The sequence below is a fragment of the Ranitomeya variabilis genome, chromosome 2 (genome assembly GCF_051348905.1).
Source record: "Ranitomeya variabilis isolate aRanVar5 chromosome 2, aRanVar5.hap1, whole genome shotgun sequence".
NCBI classification, from domain to species: domain Eukaryota; kingdom Metazoa; phylum Chordata; class Amphibia; order Anura; family Dendrobatidae; genus Ranitomeya; species Ranitomeya variabilis.
Window position 1 is genome coordinate 285,145,862 of NC_135233.1, and position 18,349 is coordinate 285,164,210.

Genomic DNA, 18,349 nt, shown 5'->3' on the forward strand with positions numbered 1-18,349 from the left:
CGTTAAAAGGCGTATTGGCGGTTGTTAAGGGGTTAAAAATGATGCTGATGTAAAGTAGATATGTGGGAAATGTTATTTATTAACTATTTTGTGTGATGTAAACTATCTGGTGTAAGGGCATTAAAAGTTTGAAACTTGCAAAATTTTCACCAAATTTCCAATATTTTTACAAATAAACAAAAAATATCGACCTAAATTTACCACTAACAAAGTACAATGTATCGTGAAAAAACAATCTCAGAATCACCGGATATGTTGAAACGTTCTGGAGTTATTATCTTATAAAGGGACACTGGTTAGGATTGTAAAATTTGAAGTGTCATCAGAGCAGGGGCCAGAGGCTGCGGTCACTCCTCCCTGAGACAAAGCGTCATCAGTGACGCTCGTTTCAGGGGCTGTGCCCGTCCCTGCTGTGTCCCTCCCTGCGATCTGTGTACTGTGCGACCTGCACAGTGACAGCATCAGCTCTGTTGTCGGCTCAGATTAGTGATAATCAGCCGGCAACAGAGCAGTGTCACAATACCGAGCAGGCAGGAGACCAGAGATGTCACTAGAGGGGGTGGTGCTAGTCTTCAGTATGCTGGGTATTCTGATGCCGCTCTGTTGCCGGCTAATTTGAGCCGACAACAGAGTGGACTCTGTCACTGTGCAGATGGCACAGTGCACAGCTTGCAGAGAGGGACACAGCGGGGATGAGCACAGACCCTGAAACGAGCATCACTGATGACACTTCGCTACAGGGAGGGGACAATGTCTGTGACAGTGATGGCAGCCTCTGCCCCCTACTCTGATGACACTTCGTTTGAGTATTCCAACATGCACTGGGATTCTCAAACAAAGTGTCTTCACATAGGAGTTAGAAAAGAAAATAGAATAGCAGTTAGATAGTTAGGGAATTTTTAATACACATTTTTTTGATAACAGCTTTGATTATGGATTATTGCAGTAAATAGAGAGGGATTTAGAATACAATTTTGTTTGACTTTGGATCACCCCTTTAACCCCTTCCCAACATCTGCTGTACATGTACGGTGGAAGTCGGAAGCAGATGTATGGAGTAGGTTCACATGTTGAGCCCGACACATACCAGGCAGGTAATGGTTGCTTATCACAGCCAGAATCAACCTCTATCAGCTGCAGGTGGAGCTCCATAGATGACTTTTAAATTGTTAAATGCCACTGTCAATTTCTGACAACAGCTTGCCAGCATGGGGACGACGTCATCAAGAGGCGTCGATGGGCTATTACAGCAGGGGGTCTGTTGAAGACTTCCATGCCAGCCATCACAGAGCTCCATTGAAAGAAAATCATGATTTTGATTATACACAGCAGTCAAGCGGTCAGATGATCGCAGGTTTAAGGGACCCCAGGGGGCAAACAAATACAGCAATATTTCCTCCATTAAAAATAGATACTGAGAAATTTTTAAAAATTCACATATGAAGTATCGGTGTGCATCAAGTCTATCAAAATCTAAAAATAATTAATTCAGTCGGAAACACTGCAAAGAGAAGTATATTCAAAATTAAAAACTTGCGTTTTTTTGGTTGCCACAACGCAGAGAAAAAAATGCAATTAGAAGCGATCAAAGTGATCAGACTCCTCAAAAAGAACAAAACCATCTATCCCCAAATAGTTTCAATAAAAATGTCAGCTCACCTCGCAAAAAATAAGCCATCACACGTTACACGTCTCGGAAAATGGCGACATAAAAAATAAAATATCTTTTTACAAATTTCTAATTTGTTTTTCACTATTGAAATAAAAAATAAACTCAGTTTGGAATCACCATAATCATACTGATGAGAATAATCATGGTGCCAGGTCATTTTTACCACACAATGTACGCCGTAAAAGCAATTTCACTGCACTTTGTGTACTGTAAAATGGGAAAAAAGTGGTAAAATGTGTAATACAAAAGTGCAAAGTGAAATAAAAGCAAAAAATGTTATTGTGACTTAATTAAAATAGCAGCATGGGCATAAAAATTCTGACACATTACGAATCAGGCTAACTTTTAATCGTAGATAAACTATCAGCTATACCCGAAATGCATCAGTATTTCTCTATGCCCATGCTAATATTTTAATGAAGTCACAAAGAATTTTTACTTTTAATTTGCTTTGCTGGATTGAAAAATCTTTTTTCAACAGTTTTCTGTCGAGTTTTAGAAGGTGTAACGAGGAGGATATGGCTGATAGACACTCAGATTCAGATTATAAGTTCATGCTTAAAACATACAACTCTGCTCTTCACCTCTCCAAACAAACCTATTTTAACACCCTCATCACCTCACTGTCCAATAACCCTAAACGTCTCTGACACTTTCCAGTCCCTAATCAACCCAAGAGAGCAGGCCCCAACCACAGATCTCCATGCTGACGATCTGGCCAATTACTTCAAAGAAAAAATTGACCACATTCAACAGGAAATTATCTCCCAATCCCTTCATACCATGCACTGTTCTCCCTCCCCCCACTGCATCTAGTTCACTCTCTAACTTTGAACCAGTCACAGAAGAAGTAATCAGGCTCCTTGCATCTTCTCGCCCGACCACTTGCACCAATGACCCCATTCTGTCACATCTCCTCCAGTCCCTTTCCCCGGCTGTCACCTCTCACCTAACAAAAATATTCAACCTCTCTCTCTTCCGGTATTTTTCCCTCCTCATTTAAGCATGCCATCATACATCCATTACTTAAAAAAACCATCCCTCGATCAAAACTGTGCCGCTAATTATAGACCTGTCTCTAATCTTCCCTTCATCTCTAAACTCCTCGGACGCCTGGTCCACTCCTGTCTTATACGCTATCTCTCAGATAACTCTCTTCTCGACCCTCTTCAATCTGGTTTCCGCTCTTTACACTCTACTGAAACTTCCCTCACTAAAGTCTCTAATGATCTACTAACAGCTAAATCTAATGGTCACTACTCCATGCTAATTCTCTTGAATCTCTCCGCAGCATTCGATACTGTGGATCATCAGCTCCTCCTCACTATGCTCCGCTCCGTTGGCATCAAGGACACCGTTCTCTCCTGGTTCTCCTCCTATCTCTCCAATCGCTCCTTCACTGTATCTTTTGCTGGTTCCTCCTCCTCTCCCCTTCCCCTTACTGTTGGGGTTCCTCAAGGATCAGTCCTAGGCCCCCCTCCTCTTCTCTTTGTATACTGCCCCTATTGGACAAACAATCAGTAGATTTGGGTTCCAGTACGATCTCTATGCTGATGACACCCAATTATACACTTCTACTCCTGATATCACGACTGCCTTTTTAGAAAACACCAGTGATTGTCTTACTGCTGTCTCTAACATCATGTCCTCCCTCTATCTGAAACTGAACCTGTCAAAAACTGAACTCCTCGTGTTCTCTCCCTCTACTAACCTACCTTTGCCTGACATTGCCATCTCCGTGTGTGGTTCCATCATTACTCCCAAGCAACATGCCCGCTGCCTTGGGGTCATCCTTGATTCCGAGCTTTCCTTCACCCCCCACGTCCGATCATTGGCTCGCTCTTCTTATCTGCATCTCAAAAACATTTCTAGAATTCGCCCTTTTCTTACTTTCAACACTGCAAAAACTCTTACTGTTTCACTCATTCATTCTCATCTTGACTATTGTAACTCTCTCTTAATCGGCCTCCCTCTTACCAAACTCTCCCCGCTCCAAGCTGTCCTGAATGCTGCTGCCAGGATTATATTCCTCACGAACCGTTACACCGATGCCTCTACCTTGTGCCAGTCATTACACTGGTTACCCATCCACTCCAGAATCTAGTGCAAAACTACTACCCTCATCCACAAAGCTCTCCATGGCTCAGCACCACCCTACATCTCCTCTCTGGTCTCAGTCTACTACCCTACCTGTGCCCTCCGCTCTGCTAATGACCTCAGGTTAGCATCCTCAATAATCAGAACCTCCCACTCCCGTCTCCAAGACTTTACACGTGCTGCGCTGATTCTTTGGAATGCACTACCCAGGTTAATACGATTAATCCCCAATCCCCACAGTTTTAAGCGTGCCCTAAAAACGCATTTGTTCAGACTGGCCTACCGTCTCAACGCATTAACCTAGCTATCCCTGTGTGGCCCATTCATAAAAAAAAACCAAAAACATAATCAGGTTCCTCACATCATGTTCTCATACACTTCATGCAGTTAATAGCCCTCTGTGTCTGTACTATTACATACTTAGGCAGTTAACTGGTTCATATACAGCTTTACATTAACACCCAATTCTTACACTATGGCTGGTCCGAACAACGAAAGCAATTGTTACCATCCACCTCTCGTGTCTCCCCTTTTCCTCATAGTTTGTAAGCTTGCGAGCTGGGCCCTCACTCCTCTTGGTTTCTATTTTGAACTGTGTTTTTGTTACGCTGTAATGTCTATTGTCTGTACAAATCCCCTCTATAATTTGTAAAGCGCTGCAGAATATGTTGGCGCTATATAAATAAAATTATTATTATTATGGACAGCACAGAGGAGACATCTGGACCAGAGAGGCATTTTTTTTAAGTCATCAGGATATAGGTGGCACGACGCCATGGGACTTAGAGTTGTCCCAGACAAAAGGTATAGAAGAGTACAGTAGTTATCTCAAGACACCAACGCTGAATTAGGTCATCAGAGTAGATGGGAAAAGTGTTGCTCTGATGAGAAGACTGTAGCCATTCACTTTTCTTAAGTGACTGATGATTTGGCAAAATGAAGTGTCTGCACATTTCCATGTCGTTAATGCATTATGAAAGAAAAGGGACGGTGTGTGAGTCAAAATACCCTCCTCTTCCTATACAGATGACATAACACCAGGATTATATAAAAATGGTTACTTTAATTGATCTGTCCATGTATTTATGTCTCCGTTCAGCATCAGTTGTTTTGGTGCTGCAAGTATTTTACTATCTTTTGTGGAATCTTTAGCTGGTCAATGAGACGTAACTTTCCCATTTGGTTTAGCCTTCTCCTTATGGTCAGACGACACTGAGACATCAGGGATCTGGGATGTTCTGCAAGGCAACACACATATATAAATCAATGTTCAATATACTTATTTGTATCAATATTATTTTATCATCTGGTCTCCATAATCATGATATCCTGTACCACTAGACCACCTGTTGCGAAATGGTGTATTCATGAACATTAATTGATTCAGGACAGTTTTTTTTTGCCTGATCTGGACACAACTGATGAACAAGTTGGTCCTTTTATGCATCTGATAAGAGCTAGTGGCACTTTAGATAGAATCTATAATTTGCCTACGGGTATGGTCCCACATAGGGCCCGATTCATCAAAGCTTGCACACCAGCATAAAAGCTTTGAAAAAAAACAAAATTTAAGAGCAACTCAGAGCTGCACCTAAATTTATCAACTTTAGCAATTTCACACCAGTTTCTCCCAAGTCTGCCAAAATGTGCTCAGCTGAGGTGGAACGGGGGTGCGGCGGGGACATGATGCCACAACCCAGCTAATGACAAGCTGTGACATTGCATACGTCAAAAATCTCAAAGCAGTGACTTCTGATGTAGAACATGGAGGTGCACTCCACTGGTCAGATGCTCCAGATTCATGAAGAGGCGTGCAACCATTCCCGAATCAGGAGCATCTGACTCCATCACGCCTCTTCATCAAGACCGGCATGAACGACCGAGGCCTTGATTAATTCGGCCTGTCATTTTTTGAGGTTCATTCTGATGAACTTGCACCAAAATTTACTAAAAAAAACACTTTTGATCTGTTTCAAATTAGCTTCCCATTAATTTTAGTGGGAAAACAAGTTATTTTTTCTGTATGTTTTCTTGGCCAGAAAATAAAAATGTTAATTATTAGATTGGGATGAGCATCAAAGGCAGCCTTAACCCACCCGATGCATGCACTTAGCTGAACTCTGCGGGGAGGAAGTTAACTTTATTCTCCCTGACAGCGGTCGGATTTCAGTCCCGGGGTCGTGCCTATGTGGGTTGAGACACAGAGCGCCAGCTGTAACCACACCCCCAGCCCTGGCTGACACAGGCTCTGTATATTTCTCCATTTTTACACCATCAAACATTTTTGATAAACTTTCCCCAGCACGTATAAAATACTCCATATTGTCCTATTAACTATCAGCCAGGGACATACCTAGAGGCCTCAGAGCTATGAAAGTTATAGGCCACCACGTTTATAGTTCGTTCCCACACCCCATTGCTGATAGAACTGTATTAATAAAAAAAAATTACTTCTCCCGCATCAACCAAAGGATGGGTAATGTTAAAATACAACTTTACCTTTTTCTTTCTCTACAAGCGCCAATGAGTGGCGGTGTGCAAATGACCGGTATGTATGCACATTGGGTAAATATAAGCGTGCACCAAAATCTATGAGAAGACGTATAAACTCTGGGCTACAGACATTCTTCAGACATGTCTCTAGCACGGACACAGGATGCTTACTTCTTCTTAAAATGTCCTGCTCCGTGCAATTATAATTAGGTTCGGCTCCATGAAGGAGAAGAGTCGTGAAGCACTCCAACTGACCATACACAGCAGCGAGGTATAAGGGTCCGGTGCAGCCTGTGCCCAGTATAGTCCTCATTGGTGGCTGTTTCAGTCTAACGTTAGCGTCTGCGCCATAATCCAGAAGCTCCTTCAGAATTTTGTCTCTACCATCCCGAGATGCTGTCAGCACGGGGGTGCAGTTATTATAGACACTGCCACAAGGGTTGGCACCGGCTTTTAGTAATTCTCGAACACAGTCAAAGTGTCCAGCACTCACAGCTGCGAAGAGCGGAGTCTGCGCTTTTACATCTAAGCAGTCCACTTCTGCCCCATTGGCCAGAAGTACCTTCAGACACTCCAGAGAGCCCTGGGAAGCCGCCAGGCGGAGAGGGGTGACTGGCACGCCCCAGCCCCTTCTGCTCTCTATATATTCCTTATATTGGTTCTGGCACAGCAGCTCTGATAAGTGTTGTGGTTCGTCCATCTGCACTGCCAGGTGGAGCACCCAGCTCTCCGCGTGGACATCTTCAGCTCGTCTGTATCTGTATTTTAGCATCACGAATCTTCTAAAAAGAAAAGTCACACCATTACCATACAAAGTGTCAAAATATTTAGTCTACTTATCTTTTTCATATTGGTCCAATGTGCCTAAAATAAGAAATGAAGCAACTTTGCCACAGGCTTTAACCCCTTAGTGACAGAGACAAATTTTAAAAATCTGACCATTGTCACTTTATGTGGTAATAACTCTGGAACGCTTCAACAAATCCCAGTGATTTTGAGATTGTTTTTCCGTGACACATTATACCGTATATACTCGAGTATAAGCCGAGATTTTCAGCAAATTTTTTTGGGCTGAAAGTCCCCCTCTCGGCTTATACTCGAGTCACACCCGGTGGTCGGCAGGGGATAGGGGGGCGGGGGCTATCTAATTATACTCACCTACGGCTGGCGCGGTCCCTGTGCGTCCCTGCTTCTTCCAGCGCTGCATATTCTTCCTGTACTGAGCGGTCACATGGTCCCGCTCATTACAGTAATGAATATACGGCTCCACCTCCCATAGAGGTGGAGCCGCATATTCATTTCAGTAATGAGCGGTAACTGTGACCGCTCAATACAGGAAGAAGATGCAGCGCTGGAAGAAGCAGGGACTGCACAGCGCCAGCAGTAGGTGAGTATACTTTACAGCTCCTCGTTCCGGTGCCGCTCCGTCATCAACGTCCTCTGGCTGTGACGCTCAGGTCAGAGGGCGCGGTGACAGTCAGTGCGCGCCCTCTGCTGAACGTCAGTGCTGAAGACGGAGCCGCACGAGGAGCAGGTAAATATTGAAAGTGCCGGGGGTCCTGAGCGAAGAGAGGTGAGTATGTGATTTTTTTTTTTTTTATCGCAGCAAAAGCATATGGGGCAGTGACTGTACGGATCATCTGTATGGGGCCATAACGATTGTGCAGCACTATAAGGGGCAGTGACTGTACGGAGCATCTGTATGGGGCCATAACGATTGTGCAGCACTATAAGGGGCAGTGACTGTACGGAGCATCTTATGGGGCCATAACGCTTGTGCAGCATTATATGGGGCAAGTGACTGTACGGAGCATCTTATGGGGCCATAACGCTTGTGCAGCACTATATGGGGCAAGTGACTGTATGGATCATCTGTATGGGGCCATAACGATTGTGCAGCACTATAAGGGGCAGTGACTGTACGGAGCATCTTATGGGGCCATAACGCTTGTGCAGCATTATATGGGGCAAGTGACTGTACGGAGCATCTTATGGGGCCATAACGCTTGTGCAGCACTATATGGGGCAAGTGACTGTATGGATCATCTGTATGGGGCCATAACGATTGTGCAGCACTATAAGGGGCAGTGACTGTACGGAGCATCTGTATGGGGCCATAACGATTGTGCAGCACTATAAGGGGCAGTGACTGTACGGAGCATCTTATGGGGCCATAACGCTTGTGCAGCATTATATGGGGCAAGTGACTGTACGGAGCATCTTATGGGGCCATAACGCTTGTGCAGCACTATATGGGGCAAGTGACTGTATGGATCATCTGTATGGGGCCATAACAATTGTGCAGCACTATAAGGGGCAGTGACTGTATGGATCATCTGTATGGGGCCATAACGATTGTGCAGCACTATAAGGGGCAGTGACTGTACGGAGCATCTTATGGGGCCATAACGCTTGTGCAGCATTATATGGGGCAAGTGACTGTACGGAGCATCTTATGGGGCCATAACGCTTGTGCAGCACTATATGGGGCAAGTGACTGTATGGATCATCTGTATGGGGCCATAACACTTGTGCAGCACTATAAGGGGCAGTGGCTATACGGAGCATCTTATGGGGCCATAACGCTTGTGCAGCATTATATGGGGCAAGTGACTGTACGGAGCATCTTATTGGGCCATAACGCTTGTGCAGCACTATATGGGGCAAGTGACTGTATGGATCATCTGTATGGGGCCATAACGATTGTGCAGCACTATAAGGGGCAGTGACTGTACGGAGCATCTGTATGGGGCCATAACGATTGTGCAGCACTATAAGGGGCAGTGACTGTACGGAGCATCTTATGGGGCCATAACGCTTGTGCAGCATTATATGGGGCAAGTGACTGTATGGAGCATCTTATGGGGCCATAACGCTTGTGCAGCACTATATGGGGCAAGTGACTGTATGGATCATCTGTATGGGGCCATAACGATTGTGCAGCACTATAAGGGGCAGTGACTGTACGGAGCATCTTATGGGGCCATAACGCTTGTGCAGCATTATATGGGGCAAGTGACTGTACGGAGCATCTTATGGGGCCATAACGCTTGTGCAGCACTATATGGGGCAAGTGACTGTATGGATCATCTGTATGGGGCCATAACGATTGTGCAGCACTATAAGGGGCAGTGACTGTACGGAGCATCTTATGGGGCCATAACGCTTGTGCAGCATTATATGGGGCAAGTGTCTGTATGGAGCATCTTATGGGGCCATAACGCTTGTGCAGCACTATATGGGGCAAGTGACTGTATGGATCATCTGTATGGGGCCATAACGATTGTGCAGCACTATAAGGGGCAGTGACTGTACGGAGCATCTGTATGGGGCCATAACAATTGTGCAGCACTATAAGGGGCAGTGACTGTACGGAGCATCTTATGGGGCCATAACGCTTGTGCAGCATTATATGGGGCAGGTGACTGTACGGAGCATCTAATGGGGCCATAACGCTTGTGCAGCACTATATGGGGCAAGTGACTGTATGGATCATCTGTATGGGGCCATAACGATTGTGCAGCACTATAAGGGGCAGTGACTGTACGGAGCATCTGTATGGGGCCATAACGATTGTGCAGCACTATAAGGGGCAGTGACTGTACGGAGCATCTTATGGGGCCATAACGCTTGTGCAGCATTATATGGGGCAAGTGACTGTATGGAGCATCTTATGGGGCCATAACGCTTGTGCAGCACTATATGGGGCAAGTGACTGTATGGATCATCTGTATGGGGCCATAACGATTGTGCAGCACTATAAGGGGCAGTGACTGTACGGAGCATCTTATGGGGCCATAACGCTTGTGCAGCATTATATGGGGCAAGTGACTGTACGGAGCATCTTATGGGGCCATAACGCTTGTGCAGCACTATATGGGGCAAGTGACTGTATGGATCATCTGTATGGGGCCATAACGATTGTGCAGCACTATAAGGGGCAGTGACTGTACGGAGCATCTTATGGGGCCATAACGCTTGTGCAGCATTATATGGGGCAAGTGTCTGTATGGAGCATCTTATGGGGCCATAACGCTTGTGCAGCACTATATGGGGCAAGTGACTGTATGGATCATCTGTATGGGGCCATAACGATTGTGCAGCACTATAAGGGGCAGTGACTGTACGGAGCATCTGTATGGGGCCATAACAATTGTGCAGCACTATAAGGGGCAGTGACTGTACGGAGCATCTTATGGGGCCATAACGCTTGTGCAGCATTATATGGGGCAGGTGACTGTACGGAGCATCTAATGGGGCCATAACGCTTGTGCAGCACTATATGGGGCAAGTGACTGTATGGATCATCTGTATGGGGCCATAACGATTGTGCAGCACTATAAGGGGCAGTGACTGTACGGAGCATCTGTATGGGGCCATAACGATTGTGCAGCACTATAAGGGGCAGTGACTGTACGGAGCATCTTATGGGGCCATAACGCTTGTGCAGCATTATATGGGGCAAGTGACTGTACGGAGCATCTTATGGGGCCATAACGCTTGTGCAGCACTATATGGGGCAAGTGACTGTATGGATCATCTGTATGGGGCCATAACGATTGTGCAGCACTATAAGGGGCAGTGACTGTACGGAGCATCTTATGGGGCCATAACGCTTGTGCAGCATTATATGGGGCAAGTGACTGTACGGAGCATCTTATGGGGCCATAACGCTTGTGCAGCACTATATGGGGCAAGTGACTGTATGGATCATCTGTATGGGGCCATAACGATTGTGCAGCACTATAAGGGGCAGTGACTGTACGGAGCATCTGTATGGGGCCATAACGTTTGTGCAGCATTATATGGGGCAAGTGTCTGTATGGAGCATCTTATGGGGCCATAACGTTTGTGCAGCACTATATAGGGCAAATATCTCTATGGAGCATCTTATGGGGCCCTTATTACCCTTTATGCAGGATTATATGGGGCATATTTTAATATGGAGCATCTTATGGGGCCCATCAAACTTTATGGAGCATTATATGGGGCTCCTGATTCAATACGGATATTCAAAAACACTTAACCTACTGATGTCTCAATTAACTTTACTTTTATTGGTATCTATTTTTACTTTTGAAATTTACCGGCAGCTGCTGCATTTTCCACCCTAGGCTTATACTCGAGTCATATATATATATATATATATATATATATATATATATATATATATATATATATATATATATATATATATATATATATATATATATAGTATATATATATATATATACTCATCAAGTTTTCCCAGTTTTTTGTGGCAAAATTAGGGGGGTTGGCTTATACTCGGGTCAGCTTATACTCGAGTATATACGTAAATATGATAATGGTAAATTTAGGTTGATATGTTTTGTCTATTTATAAAAAAATTTTTTTAGGGGCCTATCCAGGTTTGAAGGGACTCTGGGGGATCATATATTGGAAAACACCCAAAACGGATACCATTTTAAAAACAACACCTCCTGACATACTGAAAACTGCTAACAAGTAGTTTATTAACCCTTCAGGTGCTTTTCAGGAATTAACCCCTTTCTGACCCTGGACGAGATAGTACATGCGAGGTCAGAACCCCCGCTTTGATGCGGGCTCTGGTGGTGAGCCCGCATCAAAGCCGGGACATGTCAGCTGTTTTGAACAGCTGACGTGCCCGCAAAAGCGGCGGGTGAAATCGCGATTCACCCGCCGCTACTAACTAGTTAAATGCCGCTGTCAAACGCAGGCAGCGACATTTAACCGGCGCTTCCGGCCATCGGGCCGGAAATGAGCGCATCGCCGACCCCCGTCACATGATCGGGGGTCGTTGATGCTTCTGCAGAGTAACCATAGAGGTCCTTGAGACCTCTAAGGTTACTGTTGCCGGTTTGCTGTGAGCACCACCCTGTGGTCGGCGCTCATAGCAAGCCTGCAATTCAGCTGTATAGCAGCGATCATAGCTGCTATGTAGAAGAGCCGATCGCGTTGTGCCAGCTTTTAGCCTCCTATGGAGACTATTGAAGCATGGCAAAGGTTAAAAAAAAAAAAGGCAAAAAAAAAATGTGACAAAAATAAAAAACATAAGTTTAAATCGGGGGTGATTTAAACTTATGTTTTTTATTTTTTTTGCCTTTTTTTCCCCCCCATTTCGCCCCATTCAAAATAAAACAATAATAAAAAAAAAAAAAATCAAACCTACACATATTTGGTATCGCCGTGTTCAGAATCGCCCAATCTATCAATAAAAAAAAGCATTAACCTGATCTCTAAACAACGTAGTGAGAAAAAAATTCTAAACGCCAGAATTACGTGTTTTTGGTCGCCGCGACACTGCATTAAAATGTAATAACAAGCGATCAAAAGAACGTATCTGCACAAAAGTGGTATCATTAAAAACGTCAGCTCAGCACGCAATAAATAATCCCTTACCCGACACCAGATCCTGAAAAATGGAGACACTACGGGTATCGGAATATGGCGCAATTTTTTTTTTTTATTTTTTATTTTAAGCAAAGTTTGGAATTTTTTTTCACCACTTAGATAAAAGAGAACCTAGACATGTTTGGTGTCTGTGAACTCGTATTGACCTGGAGAATCATAATGGCAGGTCAGTTTTAGCATTTAGTGAACCTAGCAAAAAAGTCAAACAAAAAACAAGTGTGGGATTGCACTTTTTTTTGCAATTTCACCGCACTTGGAATTTTTTTCCCGTTTTCTAGTACATGACATGGTAAAACCAATGATGTCGTTCAAAACAACAACTCGTCCCGCAAAAAATAAGCCCTCACATGGCCATATTGACGGAAAAATAAAAAAGTTATGGCTCTGGGAAGGAGGGGAGCAAAAAACGAACACGGAAAAATGGAAAATCCCAAGGTCATGAAGGGGTTAATACAAAGTGGCATTATAGGAATGAAAACGTTGATGTTTACAACCTAAATGTCGTACACTTTTTAACAGGTCAATGTAGCCGGCAGACTCTAAGGCCGCTATTTGCTCGTGAATTGCTATGACAAACATCAGGACCACACAATCATGATCTCAGTGTGCCAATGGGGATAAAGAGGGAGAAGCCACACTCTTTTAAACATTTATATGACAGTCGTTATTGACAGCAGCATCTAAGGGGTTAAACAGATATGGATGGTGACAACACTGATCGTGCAGCTAATTGTCAGCTATAGTGTCCAGCTGACGGCTGCTGGATTGTCACCTGTATGGGGAGGCTAGTCTCTTACATCTCAGGTCAGTTAAAAGACGTATCGGCGGTGATTAAGAGGTTAATGAAAACTATACTAATGTTTTGGGTTTCCAGATTCTATGCAGACCAGTGAGTTCCCATGGGGTGGCGCTTGTTTCTTGCATTGCCAAGCATTATTTCTCCCTTACCTTTTCTCTCATGGTTGATTCTGCCTGATCACTACCTTTGATTTTCTTGCACATGTTAATAACTTGTATTGTACTGGCAGCATATATTCCTAACAGGATTTTGGTTGGAATAGATTTTTTATGTTTTCACCCTATGTTATAATATTGGCACATTGTGCACTGAGGATTAAGCATTATATTAATCATTTATTGATTGTTATAAACAATTTTTACGGTTATTAGGTCAGTAGTAGGTATTGGATATTTCATTATGGATCATTTGCTACAGTCCATCAATATGGACTTTTTACGGTAAGTGTTTTTAATTGTTTGTTTACTAATAAAAACTTTATATAATTCTTTGATCCCCAGTTCTGCATCAACTTTTTATCTTGTTGGTTGTTTCAATTAGTATGCTTTAGGTGATCCCATAAGTATTGGATGATGCCCGCTAGCTATCTATCTATATACTCTGTGTGTATAAAAGCACATGTAAAAAAAAACACACTAAATGAAAAAACCGCACGTAACCGAATTGGTGCAGAAATGATACAAAAAGTCTGCACCATCAAAACCAGCTCTATGGTGGTAACGTCGCCATAGAGGCAATTGGCGGCTGTATAATGACCCCGCATGATCTAAGATATAACAGCACATCCTGGTGGAGAAAGGTTATGGAAGATACGAAACACAGGCCCATTTCCCACTAAAGTGGTGACTTTTTTACATTTCAGTGCTGGAGTGGTGCCACTAATGTAAGGCCCTGCACTTAGCCTAAAGGCCCCGTCTCACATAGCGAGATCGCTAGCGAGATCGCTGCTGAGTCACAAGTTTTGTGACGCAACAGCGACCTCAGTAGCGATCTCGCTATGTGTGACACGTACCAGCGATCAGGCCCCTGCTGCGAGATCGCTGGTCGTGTCGGAATGGCCTGGGCCGTTTTTTGATCGTTGAGGTCCCGCTGACATCGCTGAATCGGTGTGTGTGACACCGATCCAGCGATGTCTTCACTGGTAACGAGGGTAAACATCGGGCTACTAAGCGCAGGGCCGCGCTTAGTAACCCGATGTTTACCCTGGTTACCAAAAAAAACAAACAGTACATACTCACCATCATCATGATGTCCGTCAGGTCCCTTGCCGTCTGCTTCCCACACTGACTGAGCGCCGCAAAATGAAAGTGAAAGTACAGCACAGCGGTGACGTCACCGCTGCGCTCTGCTCTCACTGTACGGCGGCACTCAGTCAGAGCAGGAAGCAGACGGCAAGGGACCTGACGGACATCAGATGGTGAGTATGTACTGTTTGTTTTTTTTGGTAACCAGGGTAAACATCGGGTTACTAAGCGCGGCCCTGCGCTTAGTAACCCGATGTTTACCCTGGTTACCCGGGTGCTGCAGGGGGACTTCGGCATCGTTGAAGACAGTTTCAACGATGCCGAAGTCGTTCCCCTGATCGTTGGTCGCTGGAGAGAGCTGTCTGTGTGACAGCTCCCCAGCGACCACACAGCGACAAAACAGCGACGCTGCAGCGATTACCATCGTTGTCTGTATCGCTGCAGCGTCGCTGTGTGTGACGGGGCCTTAGGGCTATGTGCACACGTATTCTGGTCCACTGCGGATTTTTCCGCAGCGGATTTGATAAATCCGCAGTGCAAAACCGCTGCGGTTTTTACTGCGTATTTATCGCGGTTTTTAGGCTATGTGCACACGTTGCGGATTATGCTTAGGAATTTCTGGTGCGGATTCTGTCTCTCCTGGCAGAAAACGCACCTGCGGTTTTTTGTGCGGTTCCGCAGCGTTTTTTTGTGCGTTTTTGCTGCGGTTTTTACCCCTGCGGTTTTCTATAATGAAGTGGGTACAAAAACACTGCAGATTCACAAAAAAGAAGTGACATGCTACTTCTTTTAAACCGCAGCGTTTCCGCAGCGGATTTTCCGCAAAGTGTGCACAGCATTTTTTTTTTTCTCATTGATTTACATTGTACTGTAAATCAATTGCGGATCTGCAGCGTTTCTGCACCTCAAAAAACGCTGCGGATCCGCAGAGAATCCGCAACGTGTGCACATACCCTAAGTGCGGTTTCCTCTGCGGGTTTTCACCTGCAGATTTCTATTGGAGCAGGTGTAAACCCGCAGCGGAATCCGCACAAAGAATTGACATGCTGCGGAAAATAAACCGCTGCGTTTCTGTGCGTTTTTTTCCGCAGCATGTGCACTACGGATTTCATTTCCCATAGCTTTACATGGTACTGTAAGGGTATGTGCACACGTTGCGGATTTGCTGCGGATCCGCAGCATTTTTTGAGGTGCAGAAACGCTGCAGATCCGCAATTGATTTACAGTACAATGTAAATCAATGAGAAAAAAAAATGCTGTGCACACTTTGCGGAAAATCCGCTGCGGAAACGCTGCGGTTTAAGAGAAGTAGCATGTCACTTCTTTTTTGTGAATCTGCAGCATTTTTGTACCCACTCCATTATAGAAAACCGCAGGGCTAAAAACCGCAGCAAATCCTCAAGAAAACCGCAGCAAAAACGTACAAAAAAACGCCGCGGAACCGCACAAAAAACCGCAGGTGCGTTTTCTGCCAGGAGAGACAGAATCCGCACCAGAAATTCCTAAGCCTAATCCGCAACGTGTGCACATAGCCTAAATGCATGGGAACCCGCTGCGGATCCGCAGCGTGTGCACATACCCTTATACTTAGCAGCCGCCGCCTCGTGCTCTTCCTGGCGCTGCTCCAGTCCCGGGCCGCCATCTTGTGACCTCAGCTCCTGGCAGTCAGCGGTAACGGTCACACGCTCTGTTAGGCTACTTTCACACTAGCGTCGTGCACTGCATGTCGCTATGCGTCGTTGCAGCGCATCGACGCTAGCAGTGAAAGCGCCGCACAACAGGGGCAGCGGATGCAGTTTTTCAACGCATCCGCTGCCCCATTGTGTGGTGCGGTGAGGAGGGGGAGGAGGAGTTCCAGCCGCACATGAGCGGTCGGAAATGCTGCAGACGACGCACCAAGAAACGTTACATGCAACGTTTTTTGGTGGCGACGGTCCGACGCAACGTGTGGCAATGCGTCGGTAATAAAAGTCTATGGAGAAAAAACGCATCCTGCAAGCACTTTTGCAGGATGCGTTTTTTCTACAAAACGACGAATAGCGACGTGCAGTCCGCGACGCTAGTGTAAAAGAGGCCTTAGGGGAGCCGGGCTCTGGCCCCATACACTTACACGGGGTTGTGACCGCTGGGTCGTGCAGCAAACACCTGACAGATCACGACCTATAGAAGCTGACTGCGGCGGCGCTGAGAAGATGGCGGCTGCTAAGTATAATATTAGGGCGAGGAACTTACAATTAGTGACACCACTTCAGCGGTAAAATATTAAAAACACTGAAGTGGTGTTTTTAAAATATCAGTAAAATCAGTAAAGACGCCCAGGCTGTCTGCCGGCGCACACATACCTGCTCTGCTGTAGCCCAGCACTTCATGCACAGCTCCGACTAACAGCAACAGGAAGCAACCGGCACAGAACGGGCGTGCACGGAGCCTGCAACCCCGCTGACTGCTTCCTGCCAGTGCCCGGCTCTAGTGTACACTGCCCGACGCATGACCGCAGCAGCCGTGCGATTTCCGGGTCAGCCAGCAGATGGCGCTGTTTGCACGGTGTCAGGGCGGCTGTGGTAACTACTGACTCAATGTCTTGCACCAGTTACCGCGGGCACTAGACGATGCTGAAGTTGGTTTCTTATTCGTTCAGTTTCTTATTCGGGCTGAAGTTGGTTTCTTATTCAGCAGTTTCTTATTCGGCTATTTTTTATTTTCTGTTTTTTTTCAGGTTTTTGTATAAAAATAAACCATTCTGAGTATACAATAATATGCGGTCATGTGTCCTTTTGTGAATACACTTAAAAATAGATAAAAATATTAGAAGGCTGGCACAAAATTGGGCATCAAAGTGGGCACTGAGGTATGGTATTGAAGGGGTTAAATGGCTTTGTGCCACTGATCTGACACCTGACTTGCATACCTTGTGATGCCACACATCAAGTTCCTGTCAATCCAGCCTGGCACAAATGGGTTCTGGGCATCAGAACTGGCATCAAAGTGGGCAGAGAACCAATTTTCACACATGCGAATAAGTAACAGCTATTTTAAAGGGGTTAAATGCCTTTGTGCCACTTATTAAACACCTGATTAACATACCTACTGATGCCCCACATGAAATCCATGTCACTTCAGCCTGGCACAAATGTGTTCTGGGCATCAAAACTGGCATCAAATGGGGCAAATCGCCCATTTTCACAGATTTGAATAAGTAACAGCTATTTTTAAGGGGTTAAATGCCTTTGTGCCACTGATCTAACACCTGATTTACATACCTACTGATGCCCCACATGAAATCCATGTCACTCCAGCCTGGCACAAATGGGTTCTGGGCATCAGAACTGGCATCAAAATGGTCAAATCGCCCATTTTCACGTATTTGAATAAGTAACAGCTATTTTTAAGGGGTTAAATGCCTTTGTGCCACTAATCTAACACCTGATTTACATACCTAGTGATGCCCCACATCAGAGTCAAATCACTTCAGCCTGGCACAAATAGGTTCTGGGCATCAAAACTGGCATCAAAGGGGGCAAATCGCCCATTTTCACAGATTTGAATAAGTAACAACTATTTTTAAGGGGTTAAATGCCTTTGTGCCACTGATTTAACACCTGATTTACATATTTACTGATGCCCCACATG

The 18,349-nt window shown here is 45.0% G+C and overlaps 1 protein-coding gene across 2 annotated transcripts; it reads right to left on the reverse strand.

The window, feature by feature from the left end:
* Nucleotides 1-4,812: 4,812 nt before the first annotated feature.
* LOC143805571 (ankyrin repeat and SOCS box protein 12-like) lies at nt 4,813-17,321 on the reverse strand. Of its 2 annotated transcripts, none has more exons than XM_077285067.1 (3): nt 17,062-17,321; nt 6,269-7,044; nt 4,813-5,007 (listed from the first exon to the last, which is right to left on the reverse strand). In XM_077285067.1, the coding sequence occupies exons 2-3, from the start codon at nt 7,032-7,034 to the stop codon at nt 4,871-4,873; spliced, it is 903 nt and encodes a 300-aa protein (XP_077141182.1). In that variant the 5' UTR covers nt 7,035-7,044; nt 17,062-17,321; the 3' UTR covers nt 4,813-4,870. The 2 variants fall into 2 exon arrangements, with proteins under 2 accessions (XP_077141182.1, XP_077141181.1); XM_077285066.1 differs by having other exon boundaries at nt 6,269-7,041; nt 17,062-17,201.
* Nucleotides 17,322-18,349: the final 1,028 nt, after the last annotated feature.

Excerpts from the sequence above, each read along its gene's own strand:
- LOC143805571 (XM_077285067.1), bottom strand. The coding sequence starts at position 7,034 with ATGCTAAAATACAGATACAGACGAGCTGAAGATGTCCACGCGGAGAGC. Across the intron at positions 5,008-6,268 it reads GCTTGTAGAGAAAGAAAAAG|AACATCCCAGATCCCTGATG; the intron begins GTAAAGTTGTAT and ends GTTGCCTTGCAG.